Source organism: Salvelinus sp. IW2-2015, linkage group LG4q.1:29 (assembly GCF_002910315.2).
Source record: "Salvelinus sp. IW2-2015 linkage group LG4q.1:29, ASM291031v2, whole genome shotgun sequence".
Taxonomy (NCBI): Eukaryota; Metazoa; Chordata; class Actinopteri; order Salmoniformes; family Salmonidae; genus Salvelinus; species Salvelinus sp. IW2-2015.
The window spans coordinates 3,307,202-3,334,673 of record NC_036842.1 but is presented as its reverse complement, the minus strand read 5'-3'; the positions used below and the strand labels follow the sequence as shown (position 1 = coordinate 3,334,673).

At 41.6% G+C, this 27,472-nt stretch overlaps 1 protein-coding gene across 2 annotated transcripts in view; it reads left to right on the top strand.

Annotated features, from left to right (window-relative positions):
* The first annotated feature begins 5,097 nt into the window (after positions 1–5,097).
* LOC111961256 (tyrosine-protein kinase JAK2) overlaps positions 5,098–27,472 on the top strand; it is a 73,979-nt gene continuing 51,604 nt past the window's right edge. For both annotated transcript variants that reach the window (XM_023983388.2, XM_023983389.2), the window contains exons 1-2: positions 5,098–5,500; positions 24,646–24,880. In XM_023983388.2, coding sequence (XP_023839156.1) covers positions 24,670–24,880 — 211 coding nt within the window. In that variant the 5' untranslated portion in view covers positions 5,098–5,500; positions 24,646–24,669. The remainder of the gene's footprint in view (positions 5,501–24,645; positions 24,881–27,472) is intronic.

Sequence of the window (27,472 nt, the reverse complement as noted above, 5' to 3'; positions counted from 1 at the left end):
GCATTTGGTGGTCTATAGCAGCTTCCCACAAGAATGGGCTTTAGGTGAGGCAGATGAACCTGTAGCCATGTTACTTCAACAGTATTTAACATGAGATGCTCTAATCTTTACAGGAATGTGGTTCTGAATATAAACAGCAATACATCCACCACTGGCATTTCTGTCTTTTATCAAATCACATTTTATTGGTCACATACACATGGTAAGCAGATTTTATTGCGAGTGTAGTGAAATGCTTGTGCTTCTAGTTCCGACAGTGCAGCAATATCTAACAAGGAATCTAACAATTTCAGAACAACTACCTTATACACACAAATATAAGTAAAGGGATGGAATAATAATATATACATATAAATATATGGATGAGCAATGACCGTGCGGCATAGGCAAGATGGAATAAAATACAGTATTTACAGTTGAAGTCGGAAGTTTACATACACCTTAGCCAAACACATTTAAACTCAGTTTTTCACAATTTCTGACATTTAATCCTAGTAAAAAATCCCTGTTTTAGGTCAGTTAGGATCACCACTTTATTTTAAGAATGTGAAATGTCAGAATAATAGTAGAGAGAATGATTTATTTCAGCTGTTATTTCTTTCATCACATTCCCAGTGGGTCAGAAGTTTACATACACTCAATTAGTAACTGGTAGCATTGCCTTTAAATTGTTTAACTTCGGTCAAACATGATGCTGCCACCCCCTGTGCTTCACGGTTGTGATGGTGTTCTTCGGCTTGCAAGCATACCCCTTTTTCCTCCAAACATAACGATGGTCATTATGGAAAACTTATTGGGGACATTGGTGACATTATTGGTGACATCTTCCTGTGACATCGGTTGCTGTAGATGTCCTGGAGGGCAGGTAGTTTGCCCCCGGCTATTTTTGTTTCATCAGACCAGAGGACATTTCTCCAAAAAGTACGATCTTTGTCCCCATGTGCAGTTGCAAACCGTAGTCTGGCTTTTTTATGGCGGTTTTGGAGAAGTGGCTTCTTCCTTGACGAGCTGCCTTTCAGGTTATGTCAATATAGGACTCGTTTTACTGTTGATATAGATACTTTTGTACCCGTTTCCTCCAGCATCTTCACAAGGTCCTTTGCTGTTTTTCTGGGATTGATTTGCACTTTTCGCACAAAAGTACATTAATCTCTAGGAGAAAGAACGCGTCTCCTTCCTGAGCGGTATGACGGCTGCGTGGTCTCATGGTGTTTATACTTACTTACAATTGTTTGTACAGATGAACGTGGAACCTTCAGGTGTTTGGAAATTGCTCCCAAGGATGAACCAGACTTGAGGTCTACAATTTTTTTTCTGAAGTCTTGGCTGATTTCTTTTGATTTTCCCATGATGTCAAGCAAAGAGGCACTGATTTTGAAGGTAGGCCTTGAAATACATCCACAGATACACCTCCAATTGACTCAAATTATGTCAATTAGCCTATCAGAATCTTCTAAAGCCATGACATCATTTTCTGGAATTTTCCAAGCTGTTTGAAGGCACAGTCAATTTAGTGTATGTAAACTTCTGACCCACTGGAATTGTGATACAGTGAATTATAAGTGAAATAATCTGTCTGTAAACAATTGAAGGAAAAAATGCTTGTCATGCACAAAGTAGATGTCCTAACCGACTTGCCAAAACTATAGTTTGTTAACAAGAAATGTGTGGAGTTGTGTCACAATCGCCTGGAGTGGTGGGTGCAGAGTCAAATGCAGAGAGCAGAGGATACTGGGGGAAACCGACTTTATTAGGATTCCCAAAACGAACGCCCAAAACAACAGGCGGAAAATCGTCAGAAAATAGTCCAACCCAACACAGGGCGCAAACGGACAGGAACACAACACGCACAACCTGACTAACAGAAAAACAATCCCGCACAAAAATAGGCTTAAATAGACATGAATCAAGAAACAAAATAAGAGACAGGTGCAACCAATAAGACCAAACAAACAGAAAAGGGGATCGGTGGCGGCTAGTAGACCGGCGACGACGACCGCCGAGCGTCGCCCGAACAGGCAGGGGTGCCACCTTTGGTGGGAGTCGTGACAAGTTGTTGAAAAACAAGTTTTAATGACTCCAACCTAAGTGTATGTAAACTTCCGACTTCAACTGTACATATGAGATGAGTAATGCAAGATATGTAAATATTATTAAAGTGCCATTATTAAAGTGACTCGTGATCCATTTATTAAAGTTGTTGGTAATCAAGCCTACTACTGTTGTGTCGTCTGCAAACTTGATGATTGAGTTTGAGTTGGCTGCATGTCCACGCAGCCATGGGTGAACAGGGAGTACAGGAGGGGGCTGAGCATGCACCCTTATGGGGCCCGAGTGTTGAGGATCAGCGACGTGGAGATGTTGTTTCCTACCTTCACCACTTGGGGGGTGGCCCGTCAGGAAGTCCAGGACCCAATTGCACAGAGCAGGGTTGAGACCCAGGGCCTCAAGCTTAATGATGAGCTTGGAGGGTACTATGGTGTTGAATGCTGAGCTGTAGTCAATGAACAGCATTCTTACATAGGCATTCCTCTTGTCCAGATGGGATAGGGCAATGTGATGGCGATTGCATCGTCTGTGGACCTATTGGGGCGGTATGCAATTTGAAGTGGGTCTAGGGTGACAGTTAGGGTGGAGGTGATATGATCCTTGACTCGTCTCTCAAAGCACTTCATGATGACAGAAGTGAGTGCTACTGGGCGATTAGTCATTTAGTTCAGTTACCTTAGCTTTCTTGGGAACTGGAACAATGGTGGCCCTCTTGAAGCATGTGGGAACAGCAGACTGGGATAGGGATTGATTGAATATGTCCGTAAACACACCAGCCAGCTGGTCTGCGCATGCTCTGAGGATGCGGCTAGGGATGCCGTCTGGGCCGGCAGCCTTGCAAGGGTTAACACATTTAAATGTTTTACATTTAGGAGAGTCCGCAGGTTTTGGTAGCGGCCCGTGTCGGTGGCACTGTATTGTCCTCAAAGCGAGTGAAGAAGTTGTTTAGTTTGTCTGGGAGCAAGACATCGGGGTCCGCGACGGGGCTGGTTTTCTTTTTGTAGTCCGTGATTGACTATAGATCCTGCCACATTCCTCTCGTGTCTGAGCCGTTGAATTGCGACTCTACTTTGTCTCTATACTGACGCTTAGCTTGTTTGATTGCCTTGCGGAGGGAATACCTGTACTGTTTGTATTCGGTCATGGTTCCGGTCGCCTTGCCCTGATTAAAAGCAGTGGTTAGCTCTTTCAGTTTTGCGCGAATGCTGCCATCAATCCACGGTTTCTGGTTGGGGAAGGTTTTAATAGTCGCTGTTGGTACAAGATCACTGATACACTTGCTAATAAACTCGCTCACCGAATCAGCGTATACATCAACATCAACAGTTCAGAGGAGACTGCATGAATCAGGCCTTTGTGGTCGAATTGCTGCAAAGAAACCACTACTAAAGGACACCAATAATAATAAGAAACTCGCTTTGGCCAACAAACACGAGCAATGGACATTAGACCTGTTGTGAGATTAGTCCAAATGTGAGGTTTTTGGTTCCAACCACCGTGTCTTTGTGAGACGCAGAGTAGGTGAATGGATTCTCTGGTCTGATGAAACCAAGATTGAACTCTGGCCTGAATGCCAAGCGTCACGTCCGGAGGAAACCTGGCACCATCCCTACGGTGAAGCATGGTGGTGGCAGCATCTTGCTGTGGGGATGTTTTTCAGCGGTAGGGACTGGGAGACTAGTCAGGGATGAGGGAAAGATGAACGGAGCAAAGTACAGAAACATCCTTGATGAAAACCTGCTCCAGAGCGCTCAGGACCTCAGACTGGGGTCACTTTCACCCTCCAATAGTACAACAACCCTAAGCACACAGCCAAGACAACGCAGGAGTGGCTTCGGGACAAGTCTCTGAATGTCCTTGAGTGGTCCAGCCAGATCGCGGACTTGAACCCGATCTAACATCTCTTGAGAGACCTGAAAATAGCTGTGCAGCGATGATCCCCATCTAATCTGAAAGAGCCTAGCAGTACTGTATCTGCAGAGAAGAATGGGAGAAACTCCCCAAATATAGGGGGAGCTTGTAGCATACCCAAAAAGACTTGAGGCTCTAATTTCTGCCTAAGGTGCCTCAACAAAGTATTGAGTAAAGGGTCTGAATACTTATGGAAATGTGATATTTCGTTTTTTTACATGTTTATACATTTGGTAAAATTTCGAAAAACCTGTTTTTGCTTTGTCATTATGGGGTATTGTGTGTTGATTGATGAGAAAGAAAAACAATTTAATACATTTTAGAATTAGGTTGTAATGTAACAAAATGTGGAAAAATTCAAGGTGTCTGAATACTTTCTGAATTATTATTTATAAAGTTACATATAACTAACTTTAGGTTATAGATTCATATACCAAACCACTGTATCAGTGGCGATTTTAGCATGTAAATCTTAGTGGAACAAACTCAACAATTGCACTATAACGGTGCCCACAAACTGTTAGGGCCTACATAAAGCTGTCCCGACAGATGAGCTTTGCTTTCAGCACCATGGAGTGAATCCTTACCACCGCTACACCTGGCTATCAGCGGAGCCTCGTCTGGCAGCGATACAGTTCATTCAGCCCCATTTACTGACTTTTTAAATACATGGCTGACTTTCTTAAACAAATGTGGTGTCTACTCACTCCTTGTGGATTTGTGTAAGTCGATAAGAACCTCATTGTCCTTTAATAGTAACGAACTCCAACATGAGTTTTGAATTTTGAACCATACACAAACATTATTACATTTATGTTCAGTAAATTAATAATGTCTGTTCTTATATCATTAACACTTAGCTCTAATTATAAGCAAGTGCAAGCAAACAAGCTGCAACGAGGTAGGATTATTAGTTCAGCACTTTCAAAATGGACACAGACAGAAATTCAGATCGACTCTAACATTTTCTCTGAAGGGGGCATTTAAAAATGTGGAGCTAATGTTGTAAACTGTGATTGACCACACACTCCAGTACAGTAGGTGGCGGCATGCACCTTTAACGTTTGAGAACTGCCATTACATAATAGAAGAAGTCGTGTGTCTCTCTCTCTCTCTCTCTCCCTACCCACACACACACTCCGACGGTATTACAGACTACAGTGGCTTGTAAAGGAATGGAATCTTTGGAAATTACACTTTGCTTGGTTTTGTCACGGTCCAGCCATGAGTAATATACTATAACATATCAACGTTTGTGTGCTAATTTATCAGCTATAGAGTGAAAACCTCGTGCAAGAAAAAAAAAAAGTTTGTTAGAAGTCTATTTAGATTGCTGTCAAATGTCAAACTAGCGTTCTACACGGAGTTATCTCGCACCCAGAATGAATCGGAAACAAGAACCTGACACGAAGGAGACGAAATTAATGGGGAAGCACGCGGACTGCAACGTTAATGGTTTTGACTTCTGCAACAGTCATAACTGTCATTCGGAATAATTTCCTTCCCGGTAGCTACAACATTCAGAACGAACAACGTCCAGGTAAATTACGTTATGCTGTCAATCGTTTAGCAGACCAGTTTAGCCATCATACTGTTTTCCGTGATATAGCCTATACGCTATAAAGGCCCAGGGAAGTTGTGTAATTCAAATAAAACCAGAGACGAACTTCAAAATAGTTCAAATTGCAAGGCATTGTTAGATGCAGATTACCAAAATATATGTGCACGCTCCTGCCTCTCTCCCTCGCTCTGTCTCTGCCTGCAAGTCTTCTGCGTGTAGAATATACTGGCACAGATGTCTTCGGGACAGTCTTATTTGTTTTATTTTTAATTTACCTTTATTTAAGTCAGTCAAGAACAAATTCTTATTTACAATAACGGCCTTCCGGGGAACAGTGGTTTAACTGTCTTGTTCAGGGGCAGAACGAGAGATATTTACCTTGTCAGCTCTGGTATTCGATCCAGAAACCTTTCGGTTACTGGCCCAACGCCACTAGGCTACCTGCCGCACGGTTTTACTAGCACGTTAGTCTTTTTTGTGTGCCTCATCACAGGCTACCGGTAGCCTGTATCGATTACGTTTTTCAGATGGAACGGAATGTTGCCCCGGCTACGGAATGTTTGTTTGTCTGTTAGGGTAGGCTACACTACGGTTTTTAAATTGCTGACTCGAAACCTCCGGTGATATGAACGGACATTTTACTTGTCTGTAAAGGATTGCCGTTTCTGAAACTGGACTAAAATCCATCACAAGGTTATCAGAACTGTAAATCAAATAATCTCGAGCTGCTGCGGGCAGACTGCTTGTCTACTGCCTGCGCGCAGACGACTATCTTAAAAAATTACTTTAAAGTTTGTTAAATACCGTGATTTCCCAGGACATTTATTAGAAATAAAACACATCTAGCTACCATATCATAAAAAAACGGCATAAAAAACCAACACAGCAGCACATCAATCAGTGACGTTTATTGTTAGGGGAAAAATATACTTTTTTTTTTTTTTTTTAAGGCTGGGCATAATTCTACGGTATGAAATGGTACAGACCTGATGCACTTTTATTTCCTGAGAATTTATCAATTGTTGCTATCGACATGTTACTGTAGCTGCATTCTCTCTGTAGAGGGTTGTGGTAGATATAACTTAACTGCCCGGCCCTAGCGGTTAAACGTATAACACCAATATCGGGCATTGTAAATTGACATGGAATTGTATGATTTCTTATAATTTTAACTGAAAACCGTTAAAAAAAATGGTAGTTTAAACATTAAGCAAATTGTCAGTTTGTCTCATCTCTAGTGCCCACTGTGCCACCATCAGGACAAATAGTATAAATTGGCCTAAGATAAGCTACCTCTGTACAGTTTACGCTTGCCAAATATCAGAACTCAAAATCAAATGTTTTTTCCTGTCCAACAGCGTCACAATGTGGTCAAACTCAACCATACTTTACAGGTTAGCTAGACTCATCCTTGAGCATGTGTGCCAAATTTCATCACTCGGAGTCAAACCGACCAAGAGAGAGAAATGTGGCCGTTATAACGCCACTGTGTGGTCTATGAAGTGTATACTCTTAACATAGTCTATTAGCTATAAAGGTAAAGGTACAGTGTATTTTGGCGCCATAAAGAAAAGTTTGCTGTTGTAAATCAAAATGTTCCAATGCTGTGTTCCTCTGCTCAAACAAAATCAATTTTTTTTTTAGATTCTCCCTGACTAGCTTTTATTTGATTATTGTTATTATTATTATTATTATGGTATTATTTAAAAATGTATATCGTTTTCTATCTGGTTTTCTTCATTTAAGGTGACACCGAAACTGTTTTTCCATCCCAAAAATTACTGCTTAGACTGCCTGTCGAAGAATTTTCTATACAGAAAAACCCAGTAATAGCTCCAATGACTGTAATTTCCTCCAGATTAAAAGGGTAGTTTGAGTCATTGCGCTAAGACTAGTTATCATTGGCTTGTGAAATTACCTCTGCCTACCTTCTGAACGCAAGAGAAATAAAAATAGTGTCTACAATGGTATTGTTTTCCAGCTAACGATATTCATAAAAAAAACAAAAACACAAATTGCCCCCAAAATATTTTCCCCAAAACACATTTTAAAAAGTACGGCCCCCTGCAGTACCCCGGGACCCCAGTTTTAAAACACCTGCCCTAGTTCATTCAAGAATGAACCTAGTCTGATTTAATCAGGCTGTAATACACAAATAATTGGTATATACAGCCTGAGACGTGTGTGCAAAATCATGTAAATGTTCCTTACAAACCAGAACGTTGAATAAAATTACATTTAAACTTCTCTACCGGTTGTCTGTGCTCGAAATTTGAGACAAAATATCCAGAGTATTGTTTACCTAACTTTTTAGAGAGCTGATAGGTACCAAGGTAAAGTTAGTTTCATATTGAATGTGGATAATTCTCCATTTCATTCAGAATATAAAATGTTCATTGTCATGGCATGCTTGGTTCAATAGATAATGACGAGAAAAAAATGTCCAATATAAAACTAACATTACCTTGGTGCCTGAATGGAACCATATACCTACCGGCTCTCTTAAAAAGTTGGGGAAACAATATTTGGTACAAATGTGTACTGTTACATCCCTACTATTCTGTAGCCTATATCCCCCGGATAGCCCCCGTCTCCCCTAATCTGCATAGCATGTGCTCCTAAATTTGCCGCTATACTCACAGAACGGTCAAACAATAATACTGCGCTACCCTGGTTCTTTTGCTGTGTTTGTTCCGGACTGCGTTCTCCCCTGCAGCGAACCGCACCACGGTACGAATTGAATCGGGCCGAGACCACCCTTGTTTGAGCTAACCAAGGTGCGTTGTTCAGTGCTCTCCCGAGTGTGGATTGTGTTCACACCATTCCAAATGAACCAAACTAAGGGGGTAAACGCACCAGAGTTTGGAAAAAACACTCCAAAATAATTTGGTGTGTAAGCCCCCTAAGTGTGTTTTCACACATAGTCCTCTTTAAAATTTATTCTGTGGTAAAAATAAGCAAAATAACTCTTCTCTTTGTATTCACAATGCCCTAAAAAAGGTAACTGGACCACAGACTTCAAGCGAATCGAACTCAGATCCCCTCAGGAGATGGTCTCAGTTCGCTTTTGGGGGGCTCTTTTGAGGGGTCTGAGTTCCTTTGGAATGTTCACACTGCACAAAAATGTAAGCCAACTGCACTGAGTTCACAAAAATTGAATGTTGGGTAAGCAGCATCCTCACAGTAGCTTTACGCAAGGTTTTGCGACTAAAGACATCCTGCTCATGAATTCCACTGTCCATTGGTAGAACTGTTGTAGAACTCTAGTGTGAATATGCCTCATGCTAGCTGCATGATGTCCCTTTTGGCATTGTCAGTGAGAGGTCAGGAGTGTTTTTAGGAGTTGCAGACCCAGTAGAGTAGATGGAGCAAGCCTTGTGACATTAAGGCAGAGTGGACAGTACAGGACAGCCTGCAGGATACAGTCTGGCTGCAGTGATAGTGGTTCGCCCCAGCTTCCCCCAAAGCCCTGATAAGCCAGTAACACCATGGACAAACCAGGGTTACGTACGTAGTTGTGTGTGTGGTTGCGCCTGTGAGGGTGTGTGTGTGTAATCTAGAGAGTTAGAGGGGTGGCTGAGCAGGGTTTAGGGGATTGTTAGGGAGTGCCCCAGCCCTGCGTGTTTTTTGAGTTTCAGCAAAACAGAGACCGCTGAAAGAATACTGAGCTAGGCTTATTGATATCAGCATGGAACGAGTCTGTGTGTGTCACAAATGGCACCCTATCAACAAGCTCTGTCTCATTGCAGAATGAAATGTTTATCCACTTTTCTACAAACCAGTGTATGTAATTGAGTGGATTTGAGCTGTCGGCAATAAGTGCTTATGCACCGGTCCACGTCCTTTCCAACCACTCTGCGCTCACAGGGGGCGCGGGACTATAGCTTTTTATAGCAAATTTGCTCCATTCATTAAAATCGCAATTTAACCAACATCTATTTTTTTTGACAACCGGGACCTACCATTTGGTTTTGAAGTATTGAAACCAAACCATATGATTTGAATGAAAAGTATTTTAATAAACATGAGAAGGTGAATGTAAGAAGTGCTCATTTTAAGTAGGCTACATGTCATATTAAACAGCATATATGGTGCACTCAGAAAGTATTCAGACTCCTTGACATTTTTCACATTTTGTTACGTTACAGCCTTATTCTAAAATGTATTCAATAATTTCCCCCCCCTCAGTCTACACACAATACCCCATAATGACAAAGAAAAATGTAGCTCATTTATTACAAATAAAAAACTAAAATAGTATTCAGACTAGAGGTCGACCGATTCATTGGAATGGCCGATTAATTAGGGCCGATTTCAAGTTTTCGTAACAATCGGTAATCGGCATTTTTGGACACCGATCATGGCCGATTACATTGCACTCCACGAGGTGACTGCGTGGCAGGCTGACTACCTGTGCAGCAAGGAGCCAAGGTCAGGTGCTAGCTAGCATTAAATGTATCTTATAAAAAACAATCAATCTTAACATAATCACTAGTTAACTACACATGGTTGATGATATTACTAGTTTATCTAGCTTGGCCTGCGTTGCATATAATCGATGCGGTGCCTGTTAATTTATCATTGAATCATAGTCTACTTCGCCAAACGGGTGATTTAACAAGCGGATTCGTGAAGAAAGCACTGTCGGTGCACCAATGTGTACCTAACCATAAACATCAACGCCTTTCTTAAAATCAATACACAAGTATATCTTTTTAAACCTGCATATTTAGTTAATATTGCCTGCTAACATGAATTTCTTTTAACTAGGGAAATTGTGTCACTTCTCTTGCGTTCTGTGCAACAGAGTCAGGGTATATGCAGCAGTTTGGGCCGCCTGGCTCGTTGCGAACTAATTTGCCAGAATATTACGTAATTATGACATAACATCAAAGTTTGTGCAATTTAACAGGAATATTTTGACTTATGGATGCCACCCGTTAGATAAAATATGGAACGGTTCCGTATTTCACTGAAATAATAAGCGTTTTGTTTTCGAAATGATAGTTTCCGGATTTAACCATATTAATGACCTAAGGCTCGTATTTCTGTGTGTTATTATGTTATAATTAAGTCTATGATTTGATATGTTCCCGTGTGGCTCAGTTGGTAGAGCATGGCGCTTGCAACGCCAGGGTTGTGGGTTCATTCCCCACGGGGGGACCAGGATGAATATGTATGAACTTTCCAATTTGTAAGTCGCTCTGGATAAGAGCGTCTGCTAAATGACTTAAATGTAAATGTAAATATTTGATAGAGCAGTTTGACTGAGTGGTGGTAGGCAGCAGCACGCTCGTAAGCATTCATTCAAACAGCACTTTCGTGCATTTGCCAGCAGCTCTTCGCACTGCTTCAAGCATTGAGCTGTTTATGACTTCAAGCCTATCAACTCCCGAGATTAGGCTGGTGTAACCGATGTGAAATGGCTAGCTAGTTAGCGGGGTGCGTGCTAATAGCGTTTCAATCAGAGACGTCACTCGCTCTGAGACCTTGAAGTAGTTGTTCCCCTTGCTCTGCAAGGGCCTCGGCTTTTGTGGAGCGATGGATAACGATGCTTCGAGGGTGGCTGTTGTCGATGTGTTCCTGGTTCGAGCCCAGGTAGGGGCGAGGAGAGAGACGGAAGCTATACTGTTACACTGGCAATACTAAAGTGCCTATAAGAACATCCAATAGTCAAAGGTATATGAAATTCAAATGGTATAGAGAGAAATAGTCCTATAATTCCTATAATAACTACAACCTAAAACTTCTTACCTGGGAATATTGAAGACTCATGTTTAAAGGAACCACTAGCTTTCATATGTTCTCATGTTCTGAGCAAGGAACTTAAACATGAGCTTTTTTACATGGCACATATTGCACTTTAATTTCTTCTCCAACACTTTGTTTTTGCATTATTTAAACCAAATTGAACATGTTTCATTTTATTTGAGGCTAAATTGATTTTATTGATGTATTATATTAAGTTAAAATAAGTGTTCATTCAGTATTGTTGTAATTGTCATTATTACAAATAAATAAGTAACATTTTAAGAATCGGCCGATTAATCGGTATCTGCTTTTTTTGGGTCCTCCAATAATCGGTATCGGCGGTGAAAAATCATAATGGTCGAACTCTAATTCAGACCCTTTACTATGGGACTCGAAATTGAGCTCAGGTGCATCCTGTTTCCATTTATCATCCTTGAAATGTTTCTACAATTTGATTGGAGTCCACCTGCGGTAAATTCAATTGATTGGACATAATTTGGGAAGGTGCACACACCTGTCTATATATGGTCCCACAGTGCATGTCAGAGAAAAAAACAAGCCATTTGGTCGAAGGAATTGTCCGTAGCACTCCGAGACAGGATGTGTCGAGGCACATATCTGGGGAAGGGCACCAAAAAAATTCTGCAGCATTGAAGGTCCCAAGAACACGGTGTCCTCATTCTTAAATGTAAGAAATCACTCTGAAAGAGCTCCAGAGTTCCTCTGTGGAGATGGGAGAACCTTCCAGAAGGACAGCACTCCACCAATCAGGCCTTTATGGTGGAGTGACCAGACGGAAGCCACTCTTCAGTAAAATACAGCCCGCTTGGAGTTTGCCAAATGGCACCTAAAGGACTCTCAGACCGTGTGCAACAAGATTCTCTGGTCTGATGAAACCAAGATTGAACTCTTTGGCCTGAATGCCAAGTGTCACATCTGGAGGAAACCAGGCACCATCCCTACGGTGATGCATGGTGGTGGTAGCATCATGCTGTGGGGATGTTTTTCAGTGGCAGGGATGGGAGACTAGTCACATGAATGGAGCCAAGTATAGACATCCTTGACAAAAAACTGCTCCAGAGCGCTCAGGATCTCAGACTGGGGCCAAGGTTCACCTTCCAACAGGATAATGACCCTAAGCACACAACCAAGACAACGCAGGAATGGCTTCGGGACAAGTCTCTGAATGTCCTTGAGTGGCCCAGCCAGAGCCAGAGCTCCCCATCCAACCTGAAAGAGCTTGGGAGAATCTGCAGAGAAGAATGGGAGAAATTCCCCAAATACAGGTGTGCCAAGCTTGTAGCGTCATACCAAGAAGACTCAAGGCTGTAATAGCTGCCAAAGGTTCTTCAACAAAGTACTGAGTAAAGGGCCTGAATATTTACAGTACCAGTCAAAGGTTTGGACACACTTACTCATTCAAGGGGTTTTCTTTATTTTTTTTATTTTTTTACATTGTAGAATAATAGTGAAGACATCAAAACGATGAAATAACACACATGGAATCATCTAGTAACCAAAAAAGTGTTAAACAAATAAAAATATATTTTAGGTTTCTTCAAAGTACCCACATGTTTCCTTGATGACAGCTTTGTACACTCTTGGCATTCTCTCAACCAGCTTTGTCTGGAATGCTTTTCCAACAGTCTTGAAGGAGTTTCCACATGCTGAGCAGTTGATGGCTGCTTTTCCTTCACTCTGTGGTCCAACTCATCCCAAACCATCTCATTTGGGTTGAGGTCGGGTGATTGTGGAGGCCAGGTCATCTGATGCAGCACTCCATCACTTCTTACACACTCTGGAGGTGCTTTGAGTCATTGTCCTGTTGAAAAACAATTGATAGTCTGTCTTGGAAATTCAGTACTGAGAGAGACTTGGTCAGTTCTTCAAACAATCATCTTTATTTAATATCGATTAATTATTGCAGTAATGAGACCGTCAGCCCTTACACTCTTGTTCTGACTGTTAGGCTGAGAGCCTTTACAGACAATGCACCGTTTTTATATTGCTCATACCAAGATCGCTTAGTCAGTCATTTCTAACCTTCCCATCAGCCACCTTGGTTATCTACGTAGGATGGTGTTTTACTTAGTTCCCCAGATGCCAGGAATATGAGACAATGAAGCATTGTTCTACTCCTCTGTATCCCAGTTACAATCACCCACCATTCTGTCACTGGAATGCCATCTGTAGGTTTTATCACCAGGTCAATCAATTGCCAGCTCCAGCTATCTCTAGTAAAAACCCATGTCCACGACACCCAGACTAGCTGCAGGAAGCTAGAGTGGACACCATAAAACTCAGCATTAGCAGGACTGAAATATCTTACTTTTTGTTAAGTAAATAATTGTTACATATCCAACAAATAAGGTCAATACATAATTTTCCCCTCAAGTCCCACTAAGTGCAAACCAGATGGGAGGGTGTATCACTGCAAAATGCTGTGGTAGCCATGCTGGTTAAGTGTGCCTTGAATTCTAAATAAATCAGTGTCACCAGCAAAACACCTCCATGCTTCACGGTGGGAACCACACATGCGGAGTAAATCCGTTCACCTACTCTGCGTCTCACAAAGACACGGCGGTTGGAACCAAAACTCTCAAATTTGGACTCATCAGACCAAAGGTCAGATTTCCACCGATCTGATGTCCATTGCTCGTGTTTCTTGGCCCAAGCAAGTCTCTAATTTATATCCTTTAGTAGTGGTTTCTTTGCAGCAATTTGACCATGAATGCCTGATTCACGCAGTCTCCTCTGAACAGTTGATGTTACGATGTCTGTTACTTGAACTATGAACAATTTATTTGGGCTGCAATTTCTAAGGCTGGTAGTTCTAATCAACTTATCCTCAGCAGCAGAGGTAGCTCTGGGTCTTTTCTTGTGGCGGTCCTCATGAGAGCCAGTTTCATCATAGTGCTTGATGATTTTTGCAATTGCACTTGAAGAAACTTTAAAAGTTCTTGAAATTTTCCATATTGATTGACCTTCATGTCTTACAGCAATGATGGACTGTTGTTTCTTTTTGCTTATTTGAGCTGTTCTTGCCATAATATGGACTTGTTCTTTTACCACATAGGGCTATCTTCTGTATACCACCCCTACCTTGTCACAACACAACTGATACCGATTTCCGATTTGTTATGAAAACTTGAAATCGGCCCTAATTAATCGGCCATTCCGATTAATCGGTCGACCTCTAGACTGAATACTTTCCGAAAGCACTGTAAACATTCTAAATATTTCTATAGCTAGACAGGGAGCCTAAGAAGGAACCAAAATGAATTATTTAGGCAATATTATTTCAAGGCTATAGCTTACAAAGAAATACATTGGGAAGCATTTGCGTGTGTGACAGACTAGGTTGGTAAGGAGTCAGGGACATGAGGCCCTCAGCATTTAAACAACATTTTGTTGTATTGAATCATTATAGTCTATAAATTGCACATATAGGCTGTGACTTACTTAAAAAATGACTTTTTTATTAGGCTCAGTCTACAGTGCCTTTGAATTCATTTTTAGAAACATGAGTTTGGCCAGAGTCTGTAGCTTCAGGCTCATGCTATTGTCCCTGGAGAGCAGGCCAGCAGTGGAGAATATCCTCTCTCTGCTTGCAGAGCCACATTTTTTTCTTTTTTCTTCTTCTATTTATATGATTGTTTTTGTATTTATTTAACTGACTTGTTTAGTTAAATTAAAGTTAAGAAAAATTCTTATTTACATTGACGGCCTACCAAAAGGCCTCCTGCGGGGACGGGCTGGGATTTAAAAATCAAATAAAAATATTGGACTAAACACACAACACGACAGGAGACAACACAACACGACAGGAGACAACACTACATAAAGAGAGACCTAAGACGACAAAATAGCAAGTCAGCAACACATGACAACATAACATGGTGGCACCACAACATGGTAGCAGCACAAAACATGGTACAAACATTATTGGGCACAGACAACGGCACAAAGGGCAAGAAGGTAGAGAGAACAATACATCATGCTAAACAGCCACAACTGTCAGTAAGAGTGTCCATGATTGAGTCTTTGAATGAAGAGATTGAGAACTCTCCAGTTTGAGTGTTTCTTGCAGCTCGTTCCAGTCGCTAGCTGCAGCGAACTGAAAAGATGAACGACCCAAAGATGTGTGTGTGCTTTGGGGACCTTTAACAGCATGTGACTAGCAGAACGGGTGTTATATGTGGAGGATGAGGGCTGCAGTAGATATCTCAGATAGGGGGAAGTGAGTCCTAAGAGTTCTATAAGTAGGCCTCAAGGTTTTTAGGCAGGAATAACCCCATTTAAAACTGAAAGCTCCTTGGAAGTTGGAATATGCCAGGTCTATTTGGCCAAAATCAATTATGGCCTATTGTATACATAATTTAACAAAAATGTAAACTTTTGTAAGATCAGATTTTTTGTTTATTAATACTTTTGCTACAATGACACTTAATTAGCTACCCACCTCGTTCCTTTCTTTTAGCTTGTAGTAAGTATCCTACACCATCATGCTTTTGGGATATGTGTCTTTTCAGATTCCAAAATGATTCTTTAGTAGTGGACACTACATCCACGCATTCCCTCCATTGCTCTTTGTCCTCATCTTTGTAAGTCGCCTTAATTTTGCAACTGTGTTGTCAATTTCTTTATTTAAATATTTGGCGAACTCCATGGCAGTAGCTAAAGCAGCACACAAGTTGACTACAAATTCATGCTGGGCTGGGCATGCCCTGAGCTCGTGAAGTGAGCACCACTGGAGCGCTATTGGAGTGGGCGAGAAGGCCAAAGCTCCAGCCTTTGGGAATCTCGCTCCCCACTCCAGTCAAATTGGGCACGCTCCTCTCCAGCTCCGCTCACTTACTCTGCTCCAAACGTCAAATTTCTACGTGTTTTTGGTACCCTTGGTTGCTCCTGCTTCTCTGTATCGTTCCATTTCTCCAAATTTCGAAGTTTAGTTCAAGCCCTCATTCCGAATTGTTAAAGGTGCTAGACATGGGATGCTTTTTAAATTTTTGTAATTTCATTAAATGGCCATAATATCTGCAGTAATAGTGGAATGATAGTGTTTCACAGGGAGATATGTTTTGAATGCAGCCTAGTGCATTCAAAACGAATCTTCACCGCATCCCATTGCCCCTTTAACATGGCAGATTCGCGTTTGAGCCTTTTACTTTCAGGTTTGGTCCACCAGCTTCAAACGGCTGTAAATAAATAAAACACTTTTTGTTTTATTTTATTGAAAATATTTTGCAGAGATTTAGATGGTATACACACTATTCATTGCTTGTTTTCTCACAAGCTTAAATTGAGTGAATAGTGTAGAATTTTACCAACCAGGAAATAACAGAGCAATTTCCACAAGATATCACAGCCACAAAGTCAGAACAGCTTTGACTACGGATGCCACTCTGGCGGGAGAAATCAATAGGCGAGTCACAGCCAGTCACAACACTGGTGGGCAAGTAATACTGTGAAGCGCTATCATTCCACTATTAATGCAGATATGTTATGGACACCATCCCTGTCCACAACACCCTAGCAAACCCAAGCGTACTTGATGGTAATAACGTTCACTTTTGCACCTAGTGGATGGTTTTGAAGGCATTTCCCGAGGTACTCAGGACATGGATAGACTTCCAATTTCGAAGTCAATCTCCCTGACCCTATTCCCCTTAGTGCTCTGGTCAAAAAGTAGTGCACTATAAACGGAATGCACCTGTGACTAACTTCTCCCACCTGTAGGAGTTCAAACAGCTGTAGAAATGAATTTAGCCCATGACAATTGTGAGACCGAGCAACCACATGTGATTGTAGAGTTAGTAGCCTACATCAGTTGACCACAGCTACTTTTGCTTCGCTTGTCATTGTCAGCTCTGCCTGGGCTACTACCTACGTGATTGGAGCTGTGCATGCTGAACATTCTAGAGAAATGCAAAAATTCTAATAGAGGAAGTGTTGCACGTCTAGCAATCTGTGTAAATAGTCACAGTTAGGCCGAAGCTATACGTTACGTGTCGACCTACTTTTATGTTCACTTCCTTTTTCCTGCTATCGGTCTGCAGGGACTCCCCTAATGACACATTGAAGTACTGAAGCACAATAGCAATCCATTGTGTGACGCAGTGATAGCTTGAAACATGTTTTGTTTAAACTGCTGGTTAATACGGACCTTGTTTAGCCTACGTTTCGGTTTGCACTACTTTTCATCATTTTTACTGATGAAACATGATGTACTAGCATAATGGCAGTGCCCGAGTGCTTTTCAGAAGTCAGCCACGGTGTGGACTATTCTCACGTCACCAATTCTAGTGCTTCCCATAGGATTTTTGTTCAGCAGCGGTGGTAAAGTTAACTCGGGGTAGTGCGCGTGGCCAATGGCGCCGTATTTTCGGCCAACATTTTTAGAGGCCTTCCTTTTGGCCGCAGAGATAACGTTGCTGTATTCCGAGTCACGTGAAATCCATAGATTACGGCGTAAGACTTCCTCAGGCAGAGATGTCAATAAGGAAAATGTTAGTAAAACGTTTACTGTTGACAGGAGAACAAGAGGAGACAATAGGACGAGGTGGATAATTTTATAATAAGGCCGTTTAATCACATGTAAAGATATCTTAGTAAAATCTTGCAGCAAGGCTCTTTCTRTCTGACTCCTAGTGAATCGTCCGGGAAAGAGACCAGTTTCCAGAAWTGTACAGTACTAYATAGACAACAAGCAAAGTAGGTAGATCTGCGAGTCCGGCCTTCCGATTGGTCGATCTGGGTCTTGGGTAGTCCTGATCAGGCCTGGTGTCCACGTTCCATTGGTTCCTGAGAGTTCTTTGTCCTGAGGTCCAACCATGGGTTGGGTGTGTCTGTGTGATTGTCATGGGGGAGGGGAATTGTGGGTGCCGTGTATATGTCCTATGTGTCCAGCATATGTCCAAGAAAAAGAGGGGATGTGTATGTTGTGTCAACTTATAGGTAATGTTGAGAAGTTGTTAAAACAAGTTACCAATATCTAATACAATTTCTTACAAAAACATTATGAAAACAATCTGAATATCTGACCAAGGCCAGGGAATGTTTTAGCTACTATAAGGGATTTGCGTCAATTGAATCTGGTATCAGGACAAAATGTGATTCAGTCACCGAATATACTTTAAGTATTTTTATTAAACTCAAGCGATAAATGGTAAATGCAATTTTCGTATATACGGGTTCACTGTAACACCTCGCAGTGTAGAACAGGGAATTGGCAGGATGTAAGTAAACAGCTGTTCTTATACTGTGATAGACGTAGTTCCAACCCGTCTGTTGGCCTATCACAGTAGAGGCTGAGCGTGGTTGAAACTTGCTCAGCCTATCGCCGGCGCTCAGGCTGGTCCCAGCCTCTTGGCGCTCCTTGGTGTCCGGCGCTGTTGCTGTGTAGATTACGCTCCCACACCCCAGAGACTGAGGTCAGACAGCTCTGCAACATTGTTTGAGCCACTTGCACCTGCATAGAAAGCACACTGTTCTCGCTCAAGGCTAACCACAGCTTCCCAGCACACAGGTCTGGGGCTAAATGTTACCTCCAGCACACACACAGGAACCTAGACCAACAGTTGCTAATATTCAATTATAGCACAATAAACACAGATCCTCACACTACTAAAAATGTAATAATTACTACTAAAAATGCCTAATTATGGTGTACTTGTTTTTTTAACCTCTTGTTTTATATTCTTTATTGATTTCATACATAATGGTATCTGATCAGATTTGCTCATTATCATAATCTTGATGCCATGTACTGTAGAATGCAAGCAATTATCTGCAGGTAGGTAGGTAAATACTGCTTAGCTTTGCAGAGTCCGTGACATCTACAGCCATCTACCTCCGGTTCAAACCTGATTCATAGGGAAGCTGTAGGGCTGGCACAGTAATTGTATAATCGTGTAACCGCCTATTATGAATGAAGACCGTCATGAAAATCAAATGACCGTCGACATACTTTACCCAAAAGCAGCAAAGTAAGCCTAGTTTACATATAACAGCTGATGGTCATTTGACTGACATAAGTCACCCAAAAATCCATTAGTCACAGCCCCAGGAAGCAGTTGTCGGCCCAAAGCTGAGGGTTGGAAAATTAGTACGGGATTTCCATATAGGATGAGTAACCGAATCAGTGGGACAGTCTAATCATGTCAAACAGTAGACTTGTATCTTTTCTCTGATACAGTTGGTGGATCATTAACTCTCTGCCTCATCTCCGCACTCACGTGGATTGCTATTTTTATCATTGTTTAACAATTAAATCTTATCATAAACTGTAATTATGGTTATAGTAAATGATGGTTCTCATAAATGTTGAGGTGATCAGTGTCTGAAATTAATTTTTTTGTAACTTTGTTTCATCCTGTGAAATATCTCAATGGTCACTGCAACCGTAAAAAGATTAGCAACTTTTTACTCACTTGTTACCTCCTTTTTCAGAACAGATACGGTATTGTCACAGCTCTACTCCTTATGACATGGGAATAGAGCTGAGCATACAGTAGGTAATACATTGTAGTTATATACCGTAATAACACATTAACCTTTTCATACATAAAACACCATTATAGTAACGTTTTGCTACCGACAATTGATAACCTTAAGCGCTGATAAGTCATACAGTGCATTCGGAAAGTATTCAGACCCCTTGACTTTGTCTAAATGTTTTACGTTACAGCCTTATTCTAAAATGGATTAAATAGTTTTTTCCCCCATCAATCTACACACAATACCCCATAATGACAAAGCAAAAACAGGTTTTTAGATATTTTAGTAAAGGTAGAAAAAATGAAATCACATTTACATAAGTATTCAGATCCTTTACTCAGTACTTTGTTGAAGCACCTTTGGCAACTATTACAGCCTCGAGTCTTCTTGGGTATGACGCTACAAGCTTGGCACACGTGTATTTTGGGGAGTTTCTCCCATTCTTTTCTGCAGATCCTCTCGAGCTCTGTCAGGTTGGATGGGGAGCATTGCTGCACAGCTATTTTCAGGTCTCTCCAGAGTTGTTCAATCACATTCAAGTCCGGGCTTTGGCTGGGCCACTCCAGGACATTTAGAGACTTGTCCCGAAGCCACTCCTGCGTTGTCTTAGCTGTGTGCTTAGGGTCATTGTCCTGTTGGAAGGTGAACCTTCGCCCCAGTCAGGTCCTGACCGCTCTGGAGCAGGTTTTCATCAAGGATCCCTCTGTACTTTGTTCCGTTCATCTTTCCATTGATCCTAACTAGTCTCCCAGTCCCTGCTGCTGAAAAATTCCCCACAGCATGATGCTGCCACCACCATGCTTCAAACTTGGTTTCATCAGACAAGATAATCTTGTTTCTCATGGTCTGAGAGTCTTTAGGTAATTTTGGCAAACACCAAGCGGGCGGTCATGTGCCTTTTACTGAGGAGTGGCTTTCATCTGGCCCCTCTACCATAAAGGCCTGATTGGTGGAGTGCTGCAGTGATGGTTGTCCTTCTGGAAGGTTCTCCCATCTCCACAGAGGTACTCTGGAACTCTGTCAGAGTGACCATTGGGTTCTTGGTCAACTCCCTAAGGCCCTTCTCCCAATTACTCAGTTTGGCCGGGCGGCCAGCTCTAGAGAGGGTCTTGCTGGTTCTAAATTTCTTCCATTTAAGAATGATGGAGGCCACTGTGTTCTTGGGGACCTTCAATGCCGCAGAAATGTTTTGGTACCCTTATACAGATCTTTGCCTCGGCAGAATCCTGTCTCGGAGCTCTACGGACAATTCCTTCGACCTCATGGCTTGGTTTTTGCTCTGACATGCACTGTCAACTGTGGGACCTTATATAGACAGGTGTGTGCCTTTCCAAATCATATCCAATCAATTGAATTGACAACAGGTGGACTTCAAGTTGTAGAAACATCTCAAAGAGGATCAATGGAAACAGGATGCACCTGAGCTCAATTTTGAGTCTCATAGCAAAGGGTCTAAATACTTCTGTAGATAAGGTATTTCTGTTTTTTTATTTATAATAAATTACTAAACCTGTTTTCGCTTTGTCATTATAGGGTATTGTGTGTAGATTGAGGCAAAATTATTTAATCAATTTTAGAATAAGGCTGTAACGTAACAAAATGTGACAAAAGGGAAGGGGTCTGAATACTTTCCAAATGCACTATATTCTATAGAATTCTCAAACGCTCCAGGAAACCGAAACAGGGTAATGAATTTCATATGTGAAAACGCCCTTAATTAAATATGGTACATAAACACACTGTACGTGGTTAACCCGTTTCCTTTCCCCCAAGGGAATGCATCTGTCAGCGTCTAGTCTCTTGTGGATACAACGGGATGCGGGAGGTAACGAGCAGCATTAGTTCCGGAGCGTTGTACAAATCACGATTTCGCATCTCTCGAATTTCGTGAGGGGACATTTGGCATATTGACTTGCCCGTAACTTGCGAAAAGAGAGGTGGAACTCTTCGTTACGGTTCCGATCCTTGTTCTATCACTTCTCTTAACACGTATGGACCCTTAACCTACAGTAATCGAGCAGCTGACCAATTACGCAATGATTTTAGTTCTGGGTTAACTGAGATTAGATTGCGTCTCCACACAGTATGCACATACCACGTTTTATTACATATTAATCCATATCACAGTAAATCAAATACAGGAAAAGTTACTCAAATAATTTCCCATTACACAGGTTTACAAAGCAAGTTTCAAATGGCCTTCATTTGTGCAAGAGAGGGTTTACTGTCACTTAAAGTAAACCGACTTGATTGTGCAATTCAAAGCATCTATTCATTTTAGTTGGGGGATTTTGGTTATACAGCAACAGTATGGTATTCATCTACTGGCCTAGGACTTATATCTAGTGTGCATCCCCTGTTCCCAATATAATGCTCTACTTTTGACCAGAGCCCTATCCAAAACCCTATACAACAAAAAGGGTGCTTGATTAGGATATACAGTCAGTCAAAGGTCTATATTATAACGCTGACATCAACATACCATGGCACATTTTTCCGGGAATGTTGGTGTGAAGACTTGTTCCTCATACAGGCTAGTATTTCACTTTCCTGGTCAGTGTGCCTTGTGACATAGTAATCTGATGCTTGCAGACAGTTTCAGAAGTGATATAATAGTGCAGCTGTAAGTACAACTCTCACACTAGAACACCCTGGACATGAGTCAACTTTGACCTTTTTGATCGCTAGCCTCTGACTCTGAACATTGTCCATTCACATGTCAAAAGTATGCAGGCCTAGCACTTGTTTAGACAGTGATTTGCAGCCCTGAGCGTTGGGCTGGGCGGTATACTGTATTTTACGATATACCGGTATTGATGCATGGACTGGTGTGGGTTTTTACGTTACCTTTTATAACGGTATTTGAATTCTCTCCCCCCCCCCCCCCCCATGCCGCTTTCCACACAGACCTATCCCCGCCCCCTGTCACCGAAGGAGTGGATTTGTTGTTCCTCGACCACAGCACACTTTCGTTCAGTCTGCATGGTCAATGCCACAATGTTGATGACAACGATGCTGTTTTCACTTTGCTTCTTAATATAAAGTATCAGTCAAAAGTGTGCAAAGCTGTCATCAAGTCAAAGGGTGGCTACTTTGAAGAATCTCAAATATAAAATGATTTTCGTTTGTTTAACTTTTTTTTGGTTACTACATGATTCCAGGTGTTATTTCATAGTTTTGATGTCTTCACTATTATTCTACAATGTAGAAAATAGTCCCAAAAAAGACAAACCCTGGAATGAGTAGGCGTGTCCAAACTTTTGACTGATACTGTAAATCCACTAGTGTTCAATAATTACACTTAGTTTGTTTTTCTTTCATTTGCAATCGGCTAGTTTGCCTTTTCTTAGGGAGTTGGGCCTAAATCGTGTTAGCCGCTAATGCTATTGGCTAGCTAGCTAGCTAATAAATGTACTGAGTCAGAGCAAACGTAACTAGCAATACAGCCTGATAATACCATTGATGGTGTAGACTTAAATCAGCATGTTGTTTGTGCAACAGTATATTCTAAATCACAGAGGAATACGCAAGGCATGAATATGTTCGCTATATGAAGTAGCTAAGAGAGAATATTCAATGTAGGCAAAGATAGTAGGGCCCCCTAGGAAACACTTATATACACTTTGGTCACAATAACTCCTCCTGGAATTTTCAGTTGTTGTCATGTCAAACAACACTATATTTGAAGTGCACACTCATATTTTAACTATAGAATTAGAATAATTATCAAATCGCAATTGCAATATTTGGTGAAAAAAAAAAAAGGCCTTGATTGTTTGCCCATATCGGGCAGCCCTACTTAGAAGTGTGGAAATGACCTCAAATTATTGCAGGAAATGCAGAATTTGATACATTTATTTTTGGTTGTAGTTGAATTGAACAGTATAAAACAATCAGAATGGAGAAAAACTAATTGAAATCACTTGGCATGTATGTGTTGCCACCCTAGGGTCACGCCTACTCAAAGTAAATGTAGAACTTTTTAATTATTCAAAAACATAAAATTGTGTCTTACTGTAATAATAAATAAATAATGTGATATATTTTGGACATATTGCCCAGCCCTACCTGACAGGCATTCACACTTGCAAGTGTATGGTTAGCTTGGTTAGTTATTCTATTCTCAGAAAAGGCCATTTTAAAGGTTTTATTTTACATTTATTTAACTAGGCAAGTCAGTTAAGAACAAATTCTTATTTTCAATGACGGCCTAGGAACAGTGGGTTAACTGCCTTGTTCAGGGGCAGAACAACAGATTTTTACCTTGTCAGCTCGGGAATTCGAGCTTGCAACCTTTCGGTTACTAGAATCACTCCAGTGTTAATCTGCCAAATTGTAATTACTTTGCTACTATGGCCTATTTATTGCCTTACCTCATGCCATTTGCACACACTGTATATAGACATTCTTTTTTTTTCTATTGTGTTATTGACTGTACGCTTGTTTATTCCATGTGTAACTCTGTGTTGTTGTTTCTGTCGCACTGCTTTGCTTTATCTTGGCCAGGTCGCAGTTGTAAATTAAAACTTGTTCTCAACTAGCTTAACTGGTTAAATAAAGGTTAAAAAAAATGTCTATAAAACGAGTCCACTAGGCTACCTGCTGCCCCCCTGCTATAGCATAACTGTAAGCTAAGCAGAGCAGTTAAAGTTTGGTGTTTCTATCTCACGACTTGAGTCAACTGTGCTAACTGACTCCCCTCTGCCCCCCTCCATCTTCCCCTTTCTGACTTTCTTTTGCTCTTTCCCCCCTATTTCTCTCTGCTCTTGCTGTCTCCTCCCCTCTCCCCTCTTCTCTAACTCCTCACGCTCTTCTTTCTATCTCTTACACTCTGTCTCCTCTCTTCTCTTTCTCCTCCATTCCTCTCCCTTTAGGTGGATGTATCTGCTGAGCCACACATGGACATGGAGTGTCCAGTATGTCCCTCGTCCAATCAGGATGGCTGTGTCCTAGACCCACTTCATGTCTCCGAGCCCAAACAGGTAGTATCCCCTCCCTGTCTGAGGGTGCACCTGTACCACCGGGGCAGGGCCAATAGCCCAGACCTCACCTATCCTTCAGGGAACTATGTGGCTGAGGAGCTGTGCATCGATGCGGCCATGGCATGCGGTGAGTGAGACAATGCATAGAAAAAAGGGAATGTCTGCTCAATGTTTTGCTGCTCCCAAAGAGGATTATTTGATAAAGCTTAAAGGGATACTTTGGGATTTTTCCCAATGCTTTCCTTTTATCTACTTCCCCAGAGTCTGATGAACTCGTGGATAGCATTTTTATGTCTCTGTGTCCAGTATGAAGGAAGTTGGGAGTTAGTTTTGCGAGCCGATGCGAACTAGAGATGCCAATATCACAGACTGCCCCCAGCCTCCATCAGAACCTACATGGGCTCCAAACACGGGTCTAGTGTCTGACCCACAGACAGTCGCCTGCCCTACAGGACCTACAGTACATGATGTTCGCTCTTATTGCCCCTAAAACAAGCATTAAAGAGTTACTTTGTGATTTTTTACAATTATGCTCTTTACCTCCTTCCCCAGAGGCAGATGTACTCGTCTCTGTGTCAAGTATGAAGGAATTTGGAGGTAGTTTTGTGAGCCAATGCTAACTAGCGTTAGCGCAATGACTGGCAAGACCATTAAGATTAAGGGCATCATTACGTGTTCCACAAAACATGTGATATACCTGATCAAGTGTATTTGTGGTTTATGCGATGTAGGTAACGAAACAAGCTCTGGAAACAGAACACCGGAATAATATCAGGATATTTGAGAGAAATCCTGTGGCTGCGCATTTCATGGCGGCTCGTCACAACATTATCTCTCCTGGGATACATTGATATAGAACGTGTTACGACTCCTAGGAGGGGGGGAGATCTATTATTGACAAGGGAATTGTATTGAATTCGCCGTTTGTGTACCATGTCTCCTAAAGGTCTGAACCAAGAGTTTGATATCAGACCATTTCTTACACGAATATGTCACGTTCATTTGTCCTCCCTTCCAGGTCTCCTACTTGGTCATTTTGTACATATATTAGATTCTGTAACTGGAATTATATCTACGACCACCACGCCTAGTGCGCGTAATGGTCATGTAGGCAGGTATTCCAACAGTTTCCAACAATCTTTTTTACGGTTGCCTAGGTTTTAACTTGAACCCATTTGTATGTATTTCTGTGATTAATTAGGATTTTATGCACAAACGTGAATTGAATTGTTTCCAACCCCGCCGTGTGTCATGTGCGTAATGGTCATGCGAGGTGAAATGTGTATATTTTGGGAAGTGAGCACTCTGTTCGTTTTGACCTGACGAAGATCCGTTTCGGATTGAATCGTAGTCAATATTGGGATGAATTGGGAGCTTCGAGTGTGCGGCCCTTATTCTTTATTAGCCCAGCACCTATGTTTTTAAGGATGTACGTATGACCACAAACTTTTCTATGGAAGACTTCCAGTCATAATGCTACCGCTAGTTAGCAATTGCTCTAGCGCCAGTTAGCAACTTCCTTCAAACTGCACGCAGAGACATAAAAATGGCATCCACGAGTTCATCTGACTCTGGGGAAGTAGATAACGGGCCTCATTGCCAAAATCCCGAAGTATCCCTTAATGCTTGTTTCAGGGGCAATAAGAGCAAACGAGATGTACTGTAGGCCCTGTAGGGCAAGCCCATACCCCTAACAGTTGATTAACCTTGCAGCACAGACTGAACCAGACTTTCTCACTGTGAGGAGGGAGTGTAATAAAATTGATATCTATCCACACAAAGCTCTCCTCTGCCATATTTTTCACTAGCATCGAGTCTGACTCCGGTTGACTTTTTCTAAGGGCTTTGTCTAACTATAACTACAGTCATTGTTAACTGCAGTTTACCGAGCTCTCATTTGATGATACAGAGCCATTTTACGTCATCGGGCGGAACATTCATTCAATGTAGGAAGTCATTTTTTTGTATATTGGCCTTTATTTAAACTAACCCCCAGGGTGAACCCAATTCGTACACAAGAACAAAGCGTTGTCTGAAACGTCTGTGTGAAATTTCCCCTGCTGCTGCAAGACAAAAAATATTTAAACATCACTAAAAGAAGTGACTTCGTGTGGGAACCCACTTCATTAAACCATAAGGACGATGATAATGTATTCGTTATGGTGGTTAAGGTCAGTTAGTTTACGTATAATGACACTAGCAGCACTGAGGTTGTGTGTTTGATTCTGACATGGGACTATTCCACACCTCCATTTAGTATAAGAATCTGTCGAATCCAGTAGTCGACACGTAGGATTCTGACAATGGGCAAGCTAAGGGTTGATTTGGGATTCAGCACGTGTGACCCAGCCTAGCCACCATGGGATTAAATCATTAAAACCTTAATCTCCTCCTTGGTATAGACCTGTATTGTGACAGGAGTCATATCTGTGCCTGAAGAGAGGCTATGAACGGCCTTGTTTTTCTAACAATATTATGTGTCAATTTCACAAAAGTAATTTGCTAACAACCAGTTGTTGTATTCGCGTGGCTGTTGTCATCAACCAGAAGCAGAAAACGCGATATGCTGTTATTTGACTTTCTAAAATACAAAAATCACTAAAGTACAGAAAATTATTCTTCTGCAGGAAATCCCACAGGATTTTTGTGATCATTTTCCTGTGGGGCAACATCATGATTCCAGCAGGAATGGTTTTGCAGGACCAATCCTGCAGGATTC